Source organism: Primulina tabacum, chromosome 2, assembly GCF_025594145.1.
Source record: "Primulina tabacum isolate GXHZ01 chromosome 2, ASM2559414v2, whole genome shotgun sequence".
Classification (NCBI taxonomy): domain Eukaryota; kingdom Viridiplantae; phylum Streptophyta; class Magnoliopsida; order Lamiales; family Gesneriaceae; genus Primulina; species Primulina tabacum.
Window position 1 is genome coordinate 15,039,271 of NC_134551.1, and position 21,244 is coordinate 15,060,514.

General features: G+C 35.7%; 1 protein-coding gene across 2 annotated transcripts; it reads left to right on the forward strand.

The window, feature by feature from the left end:
- The first annotated feature begins 2,180 nt into the window (after positions 1–2,180).
- LOC142530612 (transcription factor Pur-alpha 1) lies at positions 2,181–6,694 on the forward strand. Of its 2 annotated transcripts, none has more exons than XM_075636440.1 (5): positions 2,181–2,767; positions 2,840–2,887; positions 5,715–5,855; positions 5,960–6,196; positions 6,287–6,694. In XM_075636440.1, the coding sequence occupies exons 1-5, from the start codon at positions 2,495–2,497 to the stop codon at positions 6,326–6,328; spliced, it is 741 nt and encodes a 246-aa protein (XP_075492555.1). In that variant the 5' UTR covers positions 2,181–2,494; the 3' UTR covers positions 6,329–6,694. The 2 variants fall into 2 exon arrangements, with proteins under 2 accessions (XP_075492555.1, XP_075492551.1); XM_075636436.1 differs by having other exon boundaries at positions 2,184–2,767; positions 6,280–6,694.
- The last annotated feature ends 14,550 nt before the right edge of the window (positions 6,695–21,244 follow it).

Genomic DNA, 21,244 nt, shown 5'->3' on the forward strand with positions numbered 1-21,244 from the left:
GGGATCCTGATTTAATTTAGACTTTGGTATGCTGTATCGAATGTCTACAATAGACGTCGATCTACATCTAAGCTCATCGATACACTAAAAGTCTAGAGTCTACGCGGTTCTGACAAAGACTCAGCGGTTCTGCCCTAGCTAGGCTTATCTGCCCTAGACTCAAACTCTGGCTCTGCTACAATTCAATAGACTAACCATATCAATCTGATAATCTGCAAATATCAATGTAATAAAGTAAAGTATGTGATTTCGGGAAACTCAAGTCAAACCTAACTCGATTTGTGCAATCCCGAATCAACATTTATTTATACCTTTATCTCCTCGGTCCGACGAAGACGAAGACGAAGTATTGAAGTCAACTCTGTCCATATCCAATCTGATAATGACAATCATATAAATACCATATCAGTATATAACTCAATTCAAGACCTGTTCTAATCAATACTCAAATCGGTATATAATCTGATCCATATCTGAACAAGGTACAATCTAATTCATATCAATGATATCACGATACAATCGAAATTATTACTGAATCTGATCAATCTCAATCAATACTGAATCCGATCAATATCAATCTACTGATGTTTCGACGGCATAACAATACAGTCACGATAACCCCGTCTATCTCAACATCATAGATATAATACCAGAATTCATAACCAGTATCAGTACAACTCATAATATGAATAATAACACAACTCTGATATAGAATCTCAACTAAATCAACTCTGAAATTCATAACAATTTCATAAACAGTCTATTCTTTAATCTGGCTTAAGTTATACAATGTCTACTGTAGCAGAAACATCATATCTGATTCATATTCAATTTTGACAATAACATAAATTCAAATCGTGTCTAAACGTAACAAAACTTACGTCCAGTTATAGCCTGCGTCGCTAGGAACTCGGTACCGAAGTCGGATTCAAAATCAGACGGACGGATTTTGCACAAAAGGCGTAAGGATTTTTGGCAATTTCCTCGCTTCTCTCTCGATTTCTTCTGAAGATTAACGTTTGTATGTATATATATATATATATACACGTTCATGCAATAAGCCAAGTGGCAATCTTACGTTTTGCATGTCACGCGCATATGCGCGCCCAAAATCCGCGCATATGCGCCGGAAGCACTGTCCGGCTCCTGGACTACTCGCGCATATGCGCGTACTGACATCGCGCATATGCGCGAGACCTACTGTCTCCGCATATATCCTGCACATTGCCTCGCGCATATGCCCGACTCATCTCCACGCATATGCGCGAGACTCTCTGGAGTCACTCGCATAGGCGTCGCGCATATGCGCGACATCTTCCGCGCATATGCGCGAGGTCTTCTGCCTGTTTGGCGCATGTGCGCGTATCCGGTCGCGCATGTGCACCAATGCTACTGTCCTCGCACATCCATTTTCACACGCGATCTCATTTCGTGTCTCGGTTAGCCCTTTCGTAATTATCTCGATTAAAAATCCATAATCGTATTAATTATTGCCAAATCATTTCAGATTAATCTCAGATTATGGTAATCAAATTCTCGTGCCTTACAATAACATAAAATTTATTTATAAATTATAGGTTAAATTCTTAATTTTTATTTTATTTTTGTATAATGTTTGTTGTGAGACTATTCAATTATTTAAAAATTAAATGGAGTTGTAGCTTTTGTGATAATCTTTAGTTATTACTAAATATTTAAAAATTGATATATGTCATAAATAAAAAAATCATTTAATCAATTTCAAATTTCCACGTGATTTTAATTTTGATTTAAAATTGTTATAAAAAAATAAAATAAATGAGCAATCAAAAAAAGTGAAAAATCTGAAAAGTAAAAGAATAATGTGTCTTTTGAAGTGGAGAAAGAGGGAGAGATATAAGAGAGGGGAGGGGAGAGGAGGAGAGGAAAGCTTATGGATGAGTTAAAAATCTTAAAAATGTATCTAAATTTTATTTTTTAGTTAAATTAAAAAGAGTTTTTCACAATTTATAATTGTAATTTAATATTTGTATGTTAATGAATTTTATTGAATTGAAAAAAATTTAAATATTTTTAAAATTTTATTTTAAATATCACAGTACTTACATAAATTATACAAAAGTTTTGATCGAATGTTTCTGTGCTTCTAAAATCTACAAAAATAAATAAACAAACTGAAACAAATAAAAGTCGTACGTGAAGCAACCGTGTAGGTGTGTTGGCTTTGGGTCGCTGTAGTCGTTTGTATTATCTGCCCAACTCCATTGATCCTCTCTCTCTCTCTCTCTCTCTCTTCAATCAAACAATCAACATAGCCCTAAAAGCAGTGATACAGAAGAATTAAATAGCCTCTCCGCCTCCGATTCCACGCTTGATTCTGCACTGCTGCTAATTTTTCTGGTTGTGCGAAACGTCGTGTTTTAGCCTGAGTTCTGAGGTTCTTAACGAGGAAGAATGGAGAATTGTGTTGTTTAAGTAGCTAGTTTCACCGCTGCGAGTTTGTCTATTGATAGAGATGGAGGGGAATTCGGGTGGCAGTGGTGGAGGGGGAGGTAATGATGTGGAGTTGGTGTGCAAAACGCTGCAGGTGGAGCACAAGCTGTTCTACTTTGACCTCAAGGAGAATCCCAGAGGAAAATATCTTAAGATCTCTGAGAAGACATCTGCCTCCAGGTCCACCATCATACTACCTTATAATGGCGTCTCATGGTTCCTCGACCTCTTCAATTACTATGTCGATTCCGATGATCCTCAAGTCTTTAGCAAAGAACTACAGCTCGACACTAAGGCAACTACCTGCGCCACGCACACCTTCCTTAATTCTATGTTTTAACAGTAATCAGTTGTATGGTCATTGCAGGTTTTTTATTTCGATGTTGGCGAGAACAGAAGGGGGCGCTTTCTCAAAGTTAGTACTTTCTTTTTCGTCCTTTGGTTTTTCTTATGCCCATTTTGTACTTTATCATATGGATGCATCACATAGCAACTATTGTTTTACATCTGCTTTTTTTTTTCTTTTTGTATTGGAGCTATCACTATTTGTTGCGTATTTCTCAAACTTCTTTGCACGTGACCGTTTGTGAAATCAGAGGTTTCAAATAACTCTGTATCAACGTCAAAAATAAACGTAAAAAACCAAACTTCATTTAATACTTGCGAAGATGTGGACAGAAATCTGTATTTGCTACCGCTCTTGTGCCTTAAAGGAAAAAGGTCCTCAGACTGCAATATATGAGAACCAAAAAAAATCAGTTTACTGAATTGACTGCAGAGAAGCTCGAAGTAATACCTGACAGTCTGAAACAAGCTACCGAAGTTATGAAAATTTCATGAATTTATTGAATCCCGTTTAGTTTAAAGCACGACTGAGAAAATTGATCATTCTTATGGTTCTATGTTATAGGCTGAGAAGAAAATCGAATTAGTTAGTAGTGCTAAGTTAATGGTGTTTTGATGATAAAAGATATGGTTAAAGTGCAACTTCTTCACGTTCCCTGCTTATCTTTTTTTCTCTTTGACAATCCAATCTTCCTCCATTTACGTGATTCCTTTATCTCTTATTAGTACCAATGTTCTAAATAGCGGTCGAGACGGCCGCCCGCCCTCGACCGCACCGCCTATGCATGAGACGGGTGTTTTAGGCGGCCCAAGCTATACGGCGTTGGAAAGGCGGGTCGAGGCGGCGAGAAGGCGGGCGAGGTGGGTAGTCAAGATTTTTAAGTTGTGGTCAACAATTTTAAAAACCTAGTCAACAATTTTAAAAACCTAGTTAAAGTCATATAATTTTAAATATCAAAACCCTAGCACACCTCACTTTCTTTATTTTATTTTTTGTTTTCACTGTCAACTCTCAAGTCTCAACCACCACACACAGTCTGTCGCCTGCTGCCCGCCGCCGCCAACCGTCGCCAGCCGTTAGAATATTTAGGTTAGGCATTGCATATTTATTATTTATCATACTTTTTATAATATTTCAGATTTTGTGATTTCAAAAATCAATTTTTTTCCTATTATTAATTTATTATTTTATTTTGATTTATTGTTGAAGATTAATATGATGATGAATCTTTATTAATTGCAGATTATCTATATGATATTATATTGTATGAAGCTTCTTTGTGTGTAAACATTATTTAATTGCACATTTTACATAAAAATGATGATTATTTGTGATTATATTGCATTATTATCTATAAAAATTACTTAAAAAAATTCAACCGCCGAGGCGGTAAGCGGTCACCGACTGCCCCGCCACCGCCTCCCGCCATTTACAACCTTGATTAGTACTCTAATCCAAGAATGTGGATTCAGGTTGAAAGTTCTTTTAAGTGATATGAATTACGAAGTTATTGTGTATACGAACATACGAAACAAGTATTATGTGGTGTTGATTTAGTGCAACGGTTACTTGTTAATCATGAGTAGGCAGTTTGTGGATCCACTAATTTGTGGACGAATGGCCACTTTTGTTAGGTTGCAGCATAAGGCACTGTTTGTTTGGATATGAATGTTGTTATAGTGAAGAAATTTGTGGGGCAACTTAATGAGTTTAACAATCGGGTAAGGTATGAATGAATACCGGGTGGTCGTATCTCATCAGAATCATTACTTTCAGGTTTTATATCTCACAGCATTTGTTCAAGTTTAAAGAACACGCTATTTGATGATTCAGCGTGCCTAGGTTATCGAAAAATCAATGTTTTTTTAATCGGAAAAGATATAATTTTGTTTGGAAGTATATTATTTCTTTTTATATCTCATAGCATTTCTTCAAGTGTAAGAACATGCTATTTTATGATTCAACATGCGAAGACTATTGAAAAAGTATGTTTCAAGATTGGAAAATTTATAATTTTGTTGGGAAGTATATTATTCCGTTTTATATCTCATAGCATTTGTTCAAGTTTAAAGAACGCAAGTATCTATCTTAATCAGAAAATTTATAATTTTGTTTGGAAATTTAATAATCCAGTTTACCTAGAAGTTATTATGATTGTCCTTGTACTATTTAAGATTTTTTATTTTTTATTTTTTATTTTTCCCCTCGCTGTCAGCTATCTCAGCCTTTTTAAATACTATCATATACATTTTTTCCATGCCAAGTGCTCAAAATTAAATGAGACTTTCAACTAATTCTTTGCTATTCATGTTTGCCTTGGTTTTTTTGTTTACATTATTGCTTGTGGGGTGGAAGAAGAAACTAATTTTTACGATGCCTTAGTTTTTGTTGGCAATATAGCTAGCGAGGGTAGCAAATACTAATTTTTAGGAAAAACCCCCACCGAATAGACACCCAATATAATATTTTTAGAAAGTATAATCGAGATTATTGATGGCTGAAAAGAGTTCTTGAGTTAAATATTAGGCTGCTCTTTACCTTGGCGCATTTTTCTGATGGAGATAAATTTATTTTTTCTGGCATTCATATCTGAAACTCCAATAGTGTTTTTTGAGGTTTCAGTTATTACTAATCATTATGGACAGTTTTTGAATCTTTCTTTTACACTTTTGTTACTCAACCTTTTTGTGATTGTGCTTTAAAAAAATTTCTGAAGAGCTCAAATATAGTTGAGGGTGTCGATAAGTACGTTCCAATAAAATATTGAGCTAGAAAATCAATCCTCGATCAGTATAAATGGAATATTTGTCGATACCAAACTATTTTAGATTTAATCTTTGTTCTATACACATCATGTATCGTTTTTTGTGTTTCTCTGACAGATTTGGGTATGCAGATTTCTGAAGCTTCAGTCAGCCGGAACCGCAGCACAATAATTGTCCCTGCTGGAAGTTCCCGAGATGAAGGGTGGGCTGCATTTCGTAATATTTTGGCAGAAATTATTGAAGCATCACGACTTTTCATTCTTCCAAATCAGGTAAATTTGATGTGTTGGTTTTAGTTATCAATCCCCCTGTTTTCTGTTGAGGAAACTCAGAAGCAAATCGTCATGCTTTTCTGGTTGCCTGTAAGCATCTACAGAACTCTGAAGCTCCAGAACGGCTTGTTGGGCTTTCAGATGATGTGGGGGCTGGTTTTATATCCGGTCACAGTTCTCAACCTTCTCCGGCGGCTGACTTAGATGATCACAGCTCTGAAATTCCACCACCTGATGAAGTTGGCAACATGGGGTCCTCAAAAGTGATAAGAGTAGATCAAAAGAAGTTCTTCTTTGATCTTGGTAGCAACAACAGAGGTCATTTCTTGAAGATATCCGAGGTGGGTGGCAAAGCTTGTTCTAATTTCACCGTGCTGAATTTGAGTTTATGAATTTCTAAAAAAAATACAATTAAAAATTTCAGGTCACAGGTTCAGATCGCTCTTCTATCATTCTGCCGCTGTCTGGCCTGAAACAGTTCTATGAAATGGTGGGCCATTTTGCAGAAATCAGTAAAGATCGAGTCGAGGGTGTGAGTGGTTCAAATGTTAGGTCTCAAAGGTGAATTTGACGATCCAGTGAAAATTCTCTTGTGTGAATCAGTTGCGTGCTGTGGAACCAGATGGTCTTGAAGATCTGCTTTTGTGAGTTGGTTTACTTTATTTGTCTTCTAAGTGAGTCTTAATCAGCGTGGTGTCTCATTTGGTTATTAAAGTTGTTTTTATGCTTCTAATACGAAAGAACGATGCATGAATAAATGAATAAGTATGTTCCATGCTGCTCGCATACTCATTTGTTTTCATAGATAAATTACCTCCATGTGTCTGTTTCGGCTTCAATATTGTCAGCCATCTTTGTTAGCTTCAGTTGTGTTGCTTTTATTACGCCCATGCCCTCAGGCTCACGCTGTAATCACAGTTTAATTTTTACTACGATGGCTTAAAAAGAATTATGGAAAAAGCAAATATGAGAAGCTTTTCTCGATTGTGTGACGGGGATATACAAGAGGTTTTGAAAGTCTACTACTCGTTTTTTTTTTTTAAATATGATAGAAATTTTTTTTTCTATGCTTGCTTCAGTCGAATCATTCTAAACATATATATATTTTTGCAACATTTAAAATCAACCAACCAACTTATTATTTAAAAATCCAAAAAAATGCAGTGCAAAACATAAAATCGTAAGATTAGAATCAAACTTAAAACTAGCATTTTGAAAATAGCAAAAACCATTAAATCTTCTCAAAACCTATTAAAAGCATAAGAATCATAAAATATTTAAAGTAATCTTAATGTGGAAAAACTAGCAAAGGTCATCGGATTATGTGCATCATCAGTCCAGTTAGTTCAACCATCAAGTCCTCCAACATCATCAAAATCTTGGTCACTTAGTCTATTGATCCAGCAAACCTTAACTATGATAATAAGTGATGCAAATACATTCACAAGTAACAATGAAATATACTTTTAATAAAATAGTTTTTCATGAACATGCAAAAAATTAAACATTTTCTTTTCATCATAACATTTTTCCTTTAATCATATACTTGTACGTTTCCCTTTTATTGAATTCAGATCATTAATTGTGACTTTCGTTTCAGCTTTTGGTCGATGAATCCATCTACGTACGTATAACAATGGTACCAGACGACAGGGACATCAGGGATAGTATTAGTCACAATTAAGTGACCTCCTTCAACATTTCATTATATTCATCACTTATAAAAATTCATGCATATATATCATTTTTCTTTTAAACCAATCATGCAACACATCTTTTAACATTATCATTTTTCATCATAAAATCTCATAAACTTTCAAAATAAACATTTTAACCTTCATTACAGCATTCAGGCACTGCTAAGACGTCTAACATTTTTCAGGTGTAAAATGCTCTTTTTGCCCTTGAAACCCTAACTTTCTCAATTTATCTTTGAACTTAAAACAACGACCTGAATCCATCCAAACTTGACATAACACCTTAAAATACACCTATACACATTTGTTAGACGTAAAATTAAGCTTCTCGACCAATTCGTTTTAAACTTGAACCTACGCCTCGGTTCTAACCCGAATCGAATCGCAACTTAACCAAAAATGAACTATAACTTATTAACACCTAACCATGCTCTATGCAACCCAAATCAAGCCAATTTAAGCCCTTGAACAAGACTAGAAGGCTACTGAATTTTCTACCCTAATTTCGAAAATTCTAATTTGGACAAACCATGAGTTCCTTCAAGCATATCCCTTAACCATCATGTCCACACCCTATGCAACCATCCTAGGACCATATTACTCAAGCCCTTAACAAGCTGCTGGACCCGACCTAGCAACCCAAGCATGCACAACCCAGCGAGCCGCACCCTTGGAGATTCGCACGACTTCAACCTAGTGTCTGCCACCCTTCTCCTCGCTCCAGGTATAGTACTAGCCATCTAAGACCATGACTCAGCTCTATTAAGACCCATGAACACGTCCCTATAGCATCTAGGTGTCGCGCCCTTATAAGAAACCCAAACCAAAACCCTAGCTTACTTTTGGAACCCAAAAATGTTCAGCTTATTCCCCCTCTTGACAGCTCTTAGCCAAGCCTCTATGGACCCTTAATCATGCTGAAAAATGTCCCTTCCCATAGACCTTTCATGGAATCCCCTTTGTGCAACATAAACATAGATGTAAAAGCATGAAAACTCAAGTTTTGGTAATATATTGCCATAAAAACGAAAATATAATAAGGTATATCATATAATTCATGCAATCATGTTAAATACACATAATATGGTATAAACGATGAGTGAAGAAAGATTAAGGCGTGCTTTTGGGTGTTTCACGCACGAAAAACAATTCTTGACACGAGGAACGTTGGCGAAGAGACGGGGAAGAAAACCTTGCTGAAATTCCTTGCAAAACCCACATGAATTTGCTAAAAACGTGTGGGATGTGTGTGTTGTTGATGTAGGAGATTCCTAGTGCTTTTGAGGCTTGGTGTGCGTGTGTTTATGACGTGTAGGTTAGGGTTTAAGAGGCTTTTTTTTAAATAAAATACTTGGAAAAGTGATGGATCGGTTCGAGCACCTTTGAATGTGCTTCAAACACAATAAATCAATGAGATGCAATAACTCGTGTTCTAAGAATGAAATCACCGATTAATTAAATCGAGTTTGGTTACAGACCAAGCGAAAAATACTCGAAGTAATCCTTCTCTAAGAAAATTTATCAATTTAAATATTTTAACTTGTGTAAACTGATTAACTGATATAAGGGGGATCAGTTCTTGCATATATCAGTTCGTTAACTGAGAACTGAATTGATAACTGCTCGAACTAATCAAATCAGTTTTAAAAACAATAGTTAAACAATTAATAACACAAGATATGTTTACGGATGTTCAGAGACTTCAATTGCTCATATGTCACCCCTTCTACCATCTCGGGTAAGTTTCACTAGAATACTTTTATTTATACAAAGATTTGTACAAACTCACTCAGCTTAGGACTTACCCTACTGCATAACTGAACTCCTAGTCTAGACTGAAGGCAGCACCTTCCAGCCAACACTTTTGTAACGTGTATGTGTCAAAGACTATATACACAAGTTTAACGTCTTTGTGCAAGACTCACTCAGCTTATCAGTACACTCAATTCTCTGTATATATGAGTGATTGTGTGTGTGCATGTGTGAGAACTGAACTATGAATACAACCCGAAAGTGTTCTCACACATTGAGAATTTTGATTCTATACTAAGAAGTTGGCATGCTCTTTTTCTCTTTTGTTCTTCACACACTTGTCTGTTCCACACACTTTGTTCATTATTCTTCACTGATATTCATCTTCTATTTATAGGCGCGAAGCTCGATCGTACAGTGAGACTCAATTATTGTATCTGTTATAGTTTGAATCCAGTTCCTCGATATTTGTCTTGTACTTTCCGACAACCATTCTGGAACCTTTTGACTTTAAGCATTGCTACAACGTCTATTATTGTCCTTTTTTTTGACTGGACAAAAGTTTTTCCTCAGTGCGCACAGCTGGATTCCATTGAATAAGCTTGTCGTGTTCTGCAAACTGATTGATTCCTAACTGATGTTCTGAACTGGTCAGTTGAACTGATCTTGAACTAGTTCGGTGAAATCAGTTTGCTCGTCAGCTGAACAGATTTCGTTGCTTCAATTGAACTGGTCAGCTGGACTCTTTATCAGTTGAGCTCCTCATCAGCTGGCTGGGCTTCTCAAGGTTTTCTGCTGAACTTCCTATCAGCTGGACAATCAGTTGAGTTGGTCTTTTGATATTTCAGTTTAACTGGTTCAGTTTGGGCAATCAGTTGGCGTTTTAGTTTGCATCTCGATAGCTTCTATTTTGGCTCGATAACTGATCAGTTCGAATCCTTATCAGTTTCAGTTTCTGCGCACTTATGTAAAACCATTAGAAACAAAATAACAAGTTTTGTTAACATCAAAATCTAGCAAGATTACAAACATGAAAAGTTTCAACAACAAGTTTAGACCCAATAACCATGGTATAATAGGTCCATTATAATATAGGTAAAATATTTTTTGTCTAGGATTGTTTTTGAAAATATTAGCCGAGCCTCCAAAAAGTTGATCGGTTCTAGGCACCTACGAAGGTGCTTCAAACACAATATTCTCAATGAATTGCAATAACTCGTGTTCTAAGAATATAAACACCGATGAATTAAAAAGAGTTTGATTTTAAACCAAGCGGAAAATGATCGAAGTAATCATTCGTTAAGAAAACTGATCAGTTTAAAGCTTTTAGCTTGTGTCAACTAATTAACTGAAATAAGGAGGATCAGTTCGAGCTGATACCAGTTCAGTGGATCCCCAGCTGAACTGATATTAGCTCGAACTTATCAAATCAGTTTAAAACAATAGTTAAATACACAAGATATGTTTATGGATGTTCGGAGACTTCAACTGCTCCTACGTCACCGCTTCTATTGTCTCGGCTAGGATCCACTAGAAGACTTTGATTTATACAACACCTTGTACAAACCCACTAAGATTAGGACTTACGCTACCGCCTAACTAACTCCTAGTCTAGACTGAAGGTAGCACCTTCTAGCAACACTAGTTTAACGTCTATGTGTCAAAGACTACATACACAAGTTTAATGTCTTTGTACAAGACTCACTTAACCTTTTAATACGCTCTATTCTCTATATATATGTGAGTGATGGTGCGTGCGTGTGTGAGAACTTATTTATTAATGCTACACGAAAGTGTTTCTACACACTGAGGGAATTTTTCTTCTAATCTAAGCTGATAACACGATGAAGTGTTCCCTCAAATCTGGGCTGATTTCTTCTTGTAAGCTGATATGAATTAAGCGTGCCTATCTTCCTATCTCTGTTTTTCACGCCCTTGTTGATGGTCTTGATCATGTATTTATAGAGGCAATATAACCGTACATCAAGACTCATCAAATGTATTTGTTGCAGTTTGAATCTGTTCCTCGAAATTTGAGTCTTGTATTTTCTGACAGTCATTCTGTAACTTCTCGACTTTAAGATCTGCTGTAACATTTATTATTGTCATTTGATTGGACAATTGCTTTTTTTAATACGCACAACTGGATTCCACTTAGATAAGCTTGTCTTGTTCTACAAACTAGTCGGTTCCTAACTGATGATCTGAACTGGTCTTAAACTGGTGTGGTGAAATCAGTTGACTCGTCAGCTGAACTGATTTCACTGATTCAGTTTAACTGGTCAGTTGGGCTCTTCATCAGCTGAACTCTTCATCAGCTGGCCGAGCTTCTGAAGGTCTTCTGCTGAATCACCTATCAACTGAACTGGTCTTTGATATTTCAGTTAGACTGGTTTAGTTTGGGCAATCAGTTGACACTTTCAGTTTGCGTCTTGATAACTTCGGTTTTGGCTTGGTAACTGATCAGTTTGAAGCTTGATCGGTTTCAGCTTTCTGCGCACTTAGGTAAATTAATTAGAAACAAAATAACAAGTTTTGTTAACATCAAAATCAAGATTGCGAACATGAAATGTTCCAACAAGAGTCCTTATTTTTGTCAAAAAACGATTACCCGTTTAAAATACGCCTCGCCGTGTAAAAACATATCAAAAAACATCATTTTCGAAAATACCATTTAAAATATACCATGTATTAAATAATTAAAAAAATTCATTTAAAAAAATATTTTTCTTTTACGGTCTCTGGTCTCTGTTCTTCGATTGCTGTCTCGAATAACCCTTAAAAGCACTGTTTAAGAATCCTAGTAGAAAATCATATTTTAAACATGTAAATATGCCTATCACATTCAATAGATGCAATTAAAATAGTTTAATTAAGCATTTTCCATTATTCCTATATTTGTATGCAGTTAGATTACGTTACCGTATTTTAGATCTTACATATTCACTTATTCGATATATTCAAACACTAAATATATTTGGGATTAGTATCGTTTAAAGCATGATACATCAATTAATCAAATCCAAAGAAATCAACATTTTAACGTCACAGTCTAGTTGCTAGCAGACGCTTAAATCATCAAATATAGAAACGTCTTTATTATTCACATGTAAACAAACATGCATCAACCTGAGTAAAACTATTTTTCCTTGTTTCACATAACATGTAAAATGTGTCTGTTGGGAGTAGCACCATGCAATAGCAGTCGCGGAGGCCGTCGTGGAGGTCACTGTTCCAGTTCTCATGACATTTCGCGGAACGATCACGGCGCAAATATTTTTATAACATTAATATAAATTGAAAATTTTGGAAAAATATTTACAAATATGTAAATCAAAATAAATATCATTTAAATATATTATTTGATTAAAACAATATAGTAAATATATTTTTTAAATTTTATTCACGTCTTATTGAATCACAAATCATATCTTTGTTATATATCGAAATTTTCACAACCCTCTCAAAATTGAAATATACTATTAAGAAAGTTTTGAGTTATAATTAATTAAACTTTTGAAAAAATTTTAATTGAAGGTACATATGTTAATCCAAATTGGAATCAAATTTCTTCAAAACTTACTTCAAAGTTACATATTATTTAACATAAACTAAAATACATCAACTCAAATCAATATTTTGAAATCAATTTAATTATTTTATTATTACACATTCTGATGAAAATTTCCCAATATAAATAGCTAAAGCTCAGTGTAGCTCTTCTTTCTTTGATAGATGGAGCGAGAAGTAGAATCGAGATTCACCATCTTAGATCAATTGATGTGCTTTCCAACCTTACTAGTCAAATTATTGTTAACCATATTAAATTATATATACGATATAAATGGGAATAAAATAACAATAATTGCTGAAATATAAATTGTATGAAAAATGATATATTGACATAAAATTATATGACAATATTAATATAGAAAAATACCTACAAATGTTATACCATCGAGACTAATACCAAGAAGAGTAACGTGCATGAACTTAACCATCAGTATACTCTTCCTCGAGATTCAAATGAGAAAATCGATCTTCTCCATATGGTTATTGATATAAATAAGTGTTGTGTTGTCCACCAGGATATTGATTGAATCGGGGATTCGAAACGGCTTCGGTGTGGTGTAATCAATGTGGATTTAATAACGCTTCATCACGACGATGACGATCTCCAAATTCTCAATTCCCAAAAGAATTACTAGCCTCACTTGAAGATACATATCCATGGTCATAATGTCTAACATCACTTGCTGCGAATGATTGATGATCATGATATCTATTTTGTTCACTATTAGAATATCTTTTAAATTGATTATTCATGTTATTGGTATATTGAGATGGCTCATAATCAAATCCATAATTTCTAATTCCACTTGCATTAGATGAAGAATGATCATGTCTAGTACTATAACTATGAGAATACCCAAAGCTAGGTTCGTTATATTCAATGGCACCACGACCAAATTGTTGAGAGCCCCAATGGTAATTTCTTGATCTATAATCGTCTCCGGATTGAAATTGTTGGTTACCCCCAAGCCAAGATTTTTTATTTGTTCCTCAACACCCATATATGAATGTGAAGATGTACTAAAATGTTCATTGTCTTCGGCACTCGAGAACCCTGACAAATTTGATAAAAAAACGACGTGGTTACTCTATCCCAGGGCGATACCCATGATCAGTGTCTTGCGTGCCATAATAATTCTCTTTCCCTCGTGCCCATGCCATTCCAGTATCATGTTGATCATCTTGATGTGTTTGGTCATCGTGTTGCTTTTTTTTTAAACCACTTTCACCATTGTTTCCATCATTACTATCATCGCCCCTGCTACCGTTATTTTAAGTTTCATCACTATTCTAAGTCATCATCTTGTAATACAGGGGAGTCATTATATCTTGTCCATTTATTTAAAATATTATCATATTTGAATATGTGATCAAGGTCTATAGGACTATAATAATCACAATCTTCATTTTTATGCATCAAATAATGTCATCTTAATCACATATTGTAATGGACATATACCAATTTATGCAACTTTTCTATCGCCAAACGGTTGCGAAGCTTAGTATGTATTAGAGAACATGTACTACAATTTCTCTCACAACCAGTAAATGAACATGTCTGATTAAGGACTTTAACTGCAATTTTTCTCAAGTGGGGAGCTTCTTCACCGTAATCATTCCATCATGCAGCTGAGAAAAGAACAAATGATATGTGTGGTATCATTTTAATTTTTATGAAAAACACAAAGATGTTAAAACCTGGAAGATATTTTTTAACGGCTGTTTTGGCAAGTGGGGATCCAAACTCTCTCATTTGTTCCGTGAACAGTTTAATCTGTAAAACATGTTTAATAAAAAAATATAGTATACTGGATATGAAAAATGTTGTTCAAATTTTATAAATATGATACCTCGCTAATTCTTGAAGCTTGTGCATTTATATCAGGTTCTAGTCTCTTGACTATAGCCTTTAATCCTCGTTTCATTTCATTGGTATAAACACATATTCAAGAATATTGGAGCATTGGATTGAGAAAATATGCTAAAAACACACAAATATTTTAAAAAATATATGATGAGTGAATTTTATACTTTATGTAAAGTCACATAAATGTCATCTAATTCACCTGCAGCATATAGGTGTTGGTGTAATTGACTATACCAACGTTCATCAATTACATTCCAGTATGATTGCCAGTCTTTTACACTTTTTTTATAGACAATTTAGCTCTATCCATTGCGTCATAAATAATTAATAGAGCTGGATTTTTGTCATGATCAACCAACTTCAAAACTTTTACAAGAGGTTCCATAGTTGCACATATGTCACGAGTCGTCTTCCAAAATTTAGTGTCCAAAATGATTGGAAGACGACTAAATTCCAGTAATCATTTTGGACATTTAGTCGTCTTTCAATTGCACATTTTGCTTGTATTTTTGTACTCCTGCCACTCAATTGAAGTACACAATCTCTTCAAGTGTTCATTACCGGACGTGACTTTCTAAAGAAATAAATTCCATTGCAAAGCGGGTGATTCCAGGTCTCAACAATTCACGATCATTTGTGTAGATTTTCATTAAGTTCACGATTTTGACGCTGTTGTATATAAAAGTTGTTATTTTCTTTGCTTTGACAATGCACTTTTTTACCTTTGACATATTACGAATATGTTCAAGCATAAGATCAATGTTGTGTGCAGCACAAGGTGACCAAAACAAGTGAGATCTTTCAATCATCAATTTCTGACCAGCAGCCTTATTTTCACTTTCACTATTTGTAACCACATGTACACTATTTTCCTCTTCAATCTCGTCAATAACTTACTCAAAAAAGATAATATAAAATCATTAGTCTTTTTTTTGTTAGTGCAATCCACTGAACTATGAAATATCATGTTGCGGTTGCAATATATCATAAAATTGATGATATGATGCTTGTTACGTGTGCTCCTGAAACGTCCACTACCATTTTTTATTTTATTTTTTATATATAAATCATAAACTTGATTATTACTAATTAAAATAACTTAACATTTTCATAAATCATAAGAATTTAACATTTGAAATCTCAAGTGTCCAAAAGTCCATAAATCGTCGACTGAAAAAAAATCCTACATCGACCTTTAAAAAGATCAACCAACATCAAAATAAAGAATAAAAATCTCTACTAAATTCTTTAACAATAATGTTTTAAATATTTTATCTATCAAGCTAATGCGAAAAATAAAATGTGCCCCGGGAGTGTACTGTCACACTCTATCCACTCAAGCATCAGCGCCTTCTCATATCATAAAATCCTGCAACATTCAAACCTATTGAGTTTAATTATTCAGCACGTTCTAAACATGAGTAGAAAATAATACATATACAATCACAAGCATTAAAATCATATTTTTATTTAAAATAATTTTAAGACTAAATAAATCCTTAATCTTAAAATCATTTAATCGTAAAGCTTTAAATCCTTTATCATTTTGGGTGAAGTTTGATCCTCGAAAGTGAATAGCATTTATCCTTTGGCCGACTGATCAGTCTTCAGCTCCACATGGCCGATGGGGACGGGCACTAGGCACTGCCATGGAAATACAATCGTCGGGCTCCTCTAGGGCTTTTTCCCGTAAACGAGCTCCCTCTGGGGCCTTTTCCATCACGACATTCCCATAAAATTGTAAGTTCATCGTTCTTTCTTAAAACGGATCCCCCACATATCCTCTATCTTTTGTCAAAGTCAATTCACATCACTCAAAATATTTTTTCTTTCTGTGTTTAAAGCATAAAATATCATGACTTTTAAAAATAGAATTTTAACAGTAAAAATTGCACAATTTTACCATAAATCATAGAATATCCTATTTTCATCAAAATCATCATTTTATATCATTTAACATGCCTTATGATCCTTCGGTATGCTGTCAACCTTTGAGGTATTACCCAAGTGTAAAATGACCGTTTTGCTGCTAGACGTAATATTTCTCGATTTTGACTTTTTCTTATTTTTAGTGACATAGGCTTATCCTAAATAATTATTTAAGCTTAAATCAAATTTTTTATAATTTTACTTAACTTAAATTTGAGGCTTTCGATTTAATTTCTTAATTAATTATTCGTTAGGCATTTAATTCCCGAATTAATTCAAACTTGAACATTTTTTCCCATAGTTTAAATATAGACTTTTTCTTTCTAAACTACCCTTTTGAGTCGTGAGCTACCCCCGTGGACCCACAGTTCAAGCCCTTTTCTATTAAATTTGATTTTCCAACCCAAGCCAAAACCCATCGAGCCATCTTGCGTTTTTATCGAACCATGCTCGAGCCACTTCGAGCCAAACCTCGACCAGGCCTCTCATGGACCCTCCTGACCAGCCCTGACCCAAGGACCCAGCCCCTAACTCACGCAAATCATCCTTGACATAGGCCCCGAAGCTGCGGACGGTTGCATCTACATGCCTAGGACTCCTACCCAACTAGGACTCTCCTACTCAAGCCACCACCGAGCAAACCTGACCCTAGACCATGCTCAGACCCAACCAAACCCTACCCAATCCTTTGAACTAGTGCCACGAGCCCTGCTTCAAAAAACAAGAGCCGCACACATCTTTCTCATGCTGTGGTCGAGCCACCAGCGAGAAACCTTGCACCAGACCTTGACCCAACCCCTGACCATCCTCCTTAGACCCTACTGGACCAATCCTAAGTTGCCCAACCCTAGCCGCGAGCCCCTTTGGCTGCTGCAGCCTTACCCGAGTATGGGGGAGGAGCCCATCTTCAGGTGGACTCTTCCCCAGCCTAAGAACTCAACTCCTAGCCCTGATAGGACTCTTCACCACGTTGACTCACGTCCAGCCAAGGCCCCTCCCCAAGCCCTAGCCGAACCGCAAGCCCCCATGCACAAAGCCAAGTCCTTGATCGTCTAGACACGTAGGAAAACCCTAGGTGCTTTGTCCCTCACCATGTTCATTTCCAGTATGTATGGTAGCCCTTAACGTATCTTTTTCCCTCCCTTAAACATCTTCTAATGGCAGCGTGTTCTTAGGAATCGTAGCGTTTTTCAAACAAGTGTAAAATCGTCATATTTTTGAAAATAATTGTTATATCGTCAAAATAATCAAACACAAGTATTTTTCATGCAAAATTAATAAATACATACATATTATGATTTGAATGATGGGTCAAATGATTTAGAAAACGTGTCTTTGCGTTTTAGAACGCTCGAATACGTGATCGTCGGCGAGGAAGGACGAACGGGCGACGAAGAACCCTACCGTTCTCTCCATGAAGATTTTGAAATTATGTGTGTTCTGTGTGTGTAAAAATTGGCTGCTATGTGGGTGTTTAGGAGCTAGGTTCCCTTTTTATAGATATAATTTGCATGTTAATGAGAGCTTAGGTTTTGGGCTTCCAAGTATAGGAGTAATTAGGCCTACTTAATTTAGTTAAATTGGGCCCAATAGCTCTTATTTAATTTAAACATAAAATTTTATAAAATTTAGTTTTCAAAAATAATATTTTTGATCTTTTAAAAACTCAGCGTTTGCCCAAAACATGCTTCCTGGGTAAAATCGAGCTCGTCTCAGTAAAATAATTCGAATTCTATCATTTTCAGAAAAATTTAATCATTTTTAGTCATGTTAAGAAGCCTTGAAAATATTTAATGAAAAATAATCATTCTTGTCTTGTCGTCCCTGGTCTCCTTTCCCCAACATATTATCGAATATTCGGGTAAAATCCTTCAATTTCATGAAATCATGTCATATAATCATTTAATCATGCAATCATACATTTAATCATTTAACATGCATCAAATAAACATTTAAGATCGATTAAATAAAACAATTATACAATTCAAATAATTTGCATGCATGTGGTTTATGTAGGTTGGTTTTTCGGATGTTAAAAATTCTTGATAATAGAAATGCTTGGCTCCCTTATTCACTTCATACTTAACCCTCATACCTTAAATTTTGCTCTTCATTTTGGTCGTTTAAAATCTCGCAAATTTCATTTCTATTCCAAAAATTTCCAATGTCGTCTCTAAAATCCATCTCAGGTAGAGCATGCAACCTATTCTCCTCTAAGTTATTAATTAACTGAAGCAATTCTCATAATCAATTTTAACATTTTATACAATAATGGCATTGTAAGAATGTTAAACAACCATGTTACCGGTAATCAGTGTTGTGTCGGCTCTGCTTCAGCTACCTCAGCTTGCATCACATAGACCCTTCTAGTTGTGGGTTGCTTGAGCTTTGGGAAATCCCCAGCCTTGTGTCCCAAATTCCTCACTTGAAGCATTTGTAGGTGCCCCACATGCACTTGCCATAATGCAGACGATTGCACTCCTTGAACATTGGTTTCTCAGCGGTCTTCGGGATGTTCTCTCTTGGTGATTGTCCTTGTGGTTTCGTTCTTTCTGGTTTCTTAGGTGGTCCCGTATAAGGCTTATTAGTTTGCTGAATAGCTTGCGGAGCACGATTCCTCTTTTGCTGCATCTCCAAATCAATATCCTTGAGTGATTGCTCGGCTCTAAAAGCTTTGGCAACGACAATAGTATGATCAGCAGGATCGACGAGCATCACATCACGATGGATAGTCGGCCTCAAACCATCTAGGAAGTGTCGTAACTTTTCCGCAGCATCATTAGTAATCAAGGGCACAAAATGACAGCCCCTATCAAAGTTCTGCACAAACTCAGCAACAGACCAATCTCCCTGACGGAGACTCATAAACTCTCTATTAAGCTTGGAACAGACATCAGAAGTGAAATATTTATTGTAGAACACCCTCTTGAATTCCTCCCAAGTCAATGTCGCTAGATTCACCTCTCGCTCCGCTCCCTCCCACCATAAGGAAGCGTCGTCCTTCAGTAGATAGATGGTACAACAAACTAGGTCAGCATCCGCCATATCCATATAACGAAAAATCACCTCAAAAGATCGAATCCATCCCTTAGCCACCAATGGATCAGTAGTGCCACGAAAATCCTCGGGGTTCATCCTCCTAAAACGCTCATAAGCAGCCTCCAGTCGGACCCTTGCACCATTTCCTACGTGTTGCTCTAGTAAAGGCTCCATACCGGCTAGTACACGGGCACTAGCATCCTGATTAGATCGAGGCTGTGGAATCTCCTCCTCATGTCTATCCTCATCATTCCTACGAAAAATCATTCTAGGAGGCATCTTTGTACACGTTGTCCAAACCACGTAAAGAACATGCATTTAACGTTTTACATGCAATATGCAACTAACATGAAATGTCAACCGTTTTAAAAGTACGGAATATATATTTTTTAAAAGCTCTCGTTTTGAAAATAAACATTTAAATAAGTCGCATGCATGCAATCCTACTTAAAAATATCATTTAAAAATCATCATATGCAATTACAAATAGAAGTATAGCGTAGTAAAAATGAGTGAAATTCTAACATCAAACTGTAAGAAAACAACGTATAAAATCCTCATATCCTCTCCAAAACATAAAATCATAAATGTCCGAAAAATCATAAGGCCCTCGGGTCGTGTCGCCCACCAGGTCTGCCGACTCAGAGTCCAGCACCTCCAGTTTCCTTGACATCGAACTCACCTACATCACACACGCCTAGTGAGTCTAAAGACTCAGCACAGCTGTACCGTAAATAAAAAATATCTATAAATAGCACACAGCAGTGAAAAATATCATACTCAACATATCTTTCATGAAGTTTAAAAGCATAATCTAAACATGACATATGCAATCGTGACGTGTCAAAACAGCTCATCGTTAATCATCATTCATAATTTTTCATTCATCATTCATCGTTCATCATTCATTTAGTGAATTCACTTCATAGAGGTGACTATCGTACATCTTTTACGATGGATCCGATCCATCATACATAGAACCGCGGTACCCGGCGGCTGTCGGACATCAATGACAGGATTACGCATCCACTGTGCCTAAGCCACATCATCAGCAGTTACATATACATCTTAAACATTTACATATACTTCGATAGCTACAACTAATTCCCATCATTCAAAACATCATCATTTTCATCACTTGTAAAAATCATGCACAAATGCAATTTTCTTTAAATTCAAACAGGCACGTATATTTTCACAAAATCTCAAAAATCGTGAATCATGATGCTTGAACATTTAAAATATGGTAAATGTGTGCTCAGGGCGCTTCCAGAACCAAAATCTCACCCCGAGCACAAAATCACCATTTTGCTCTTGGAAACCCAAAAATTACAGCTTTACCCCTGGACCTCCAAAATTGAGCTGAAGCTAACCAAACTCCTTAAAACATCCTAACACATATTTAAAAGCATTCTTCGACGTAAACTCGAGCCTAAAACCAAACTGAATCGATTCGTTTTAAAACCTGAACCGGGGTCCCGGTTTTAATCCGAATCTACTCGAAACACAACCAAATTTTTTCCAACTCTTTA

Excerpts from the sequence above, each read along its gene's own strand:
- LOC142530612 (XM_075636436.1), top strand. The coding sequence starts at position 2,495 with ATGGAGGGGAATTCGGGTGGCAGTGGTGGAGGGGGAGGTAATGATGTG. Across the intron at positions 5,856-5,959 it reads TTTTCATTCTTCCAAATCAG|AACTCTGAAGCTCCAGAACG; the intron begins GTAAATTTGATG and ends AAGCATCTACAG. Across the intron at positions 6,197-6,279 it reads ATTTCTTGAAGATATCCGAG|GTCACAGGTTCAGATCGCTC; the intron begins GTGGGTGGCAAA and ends TAAAAATTTCAG.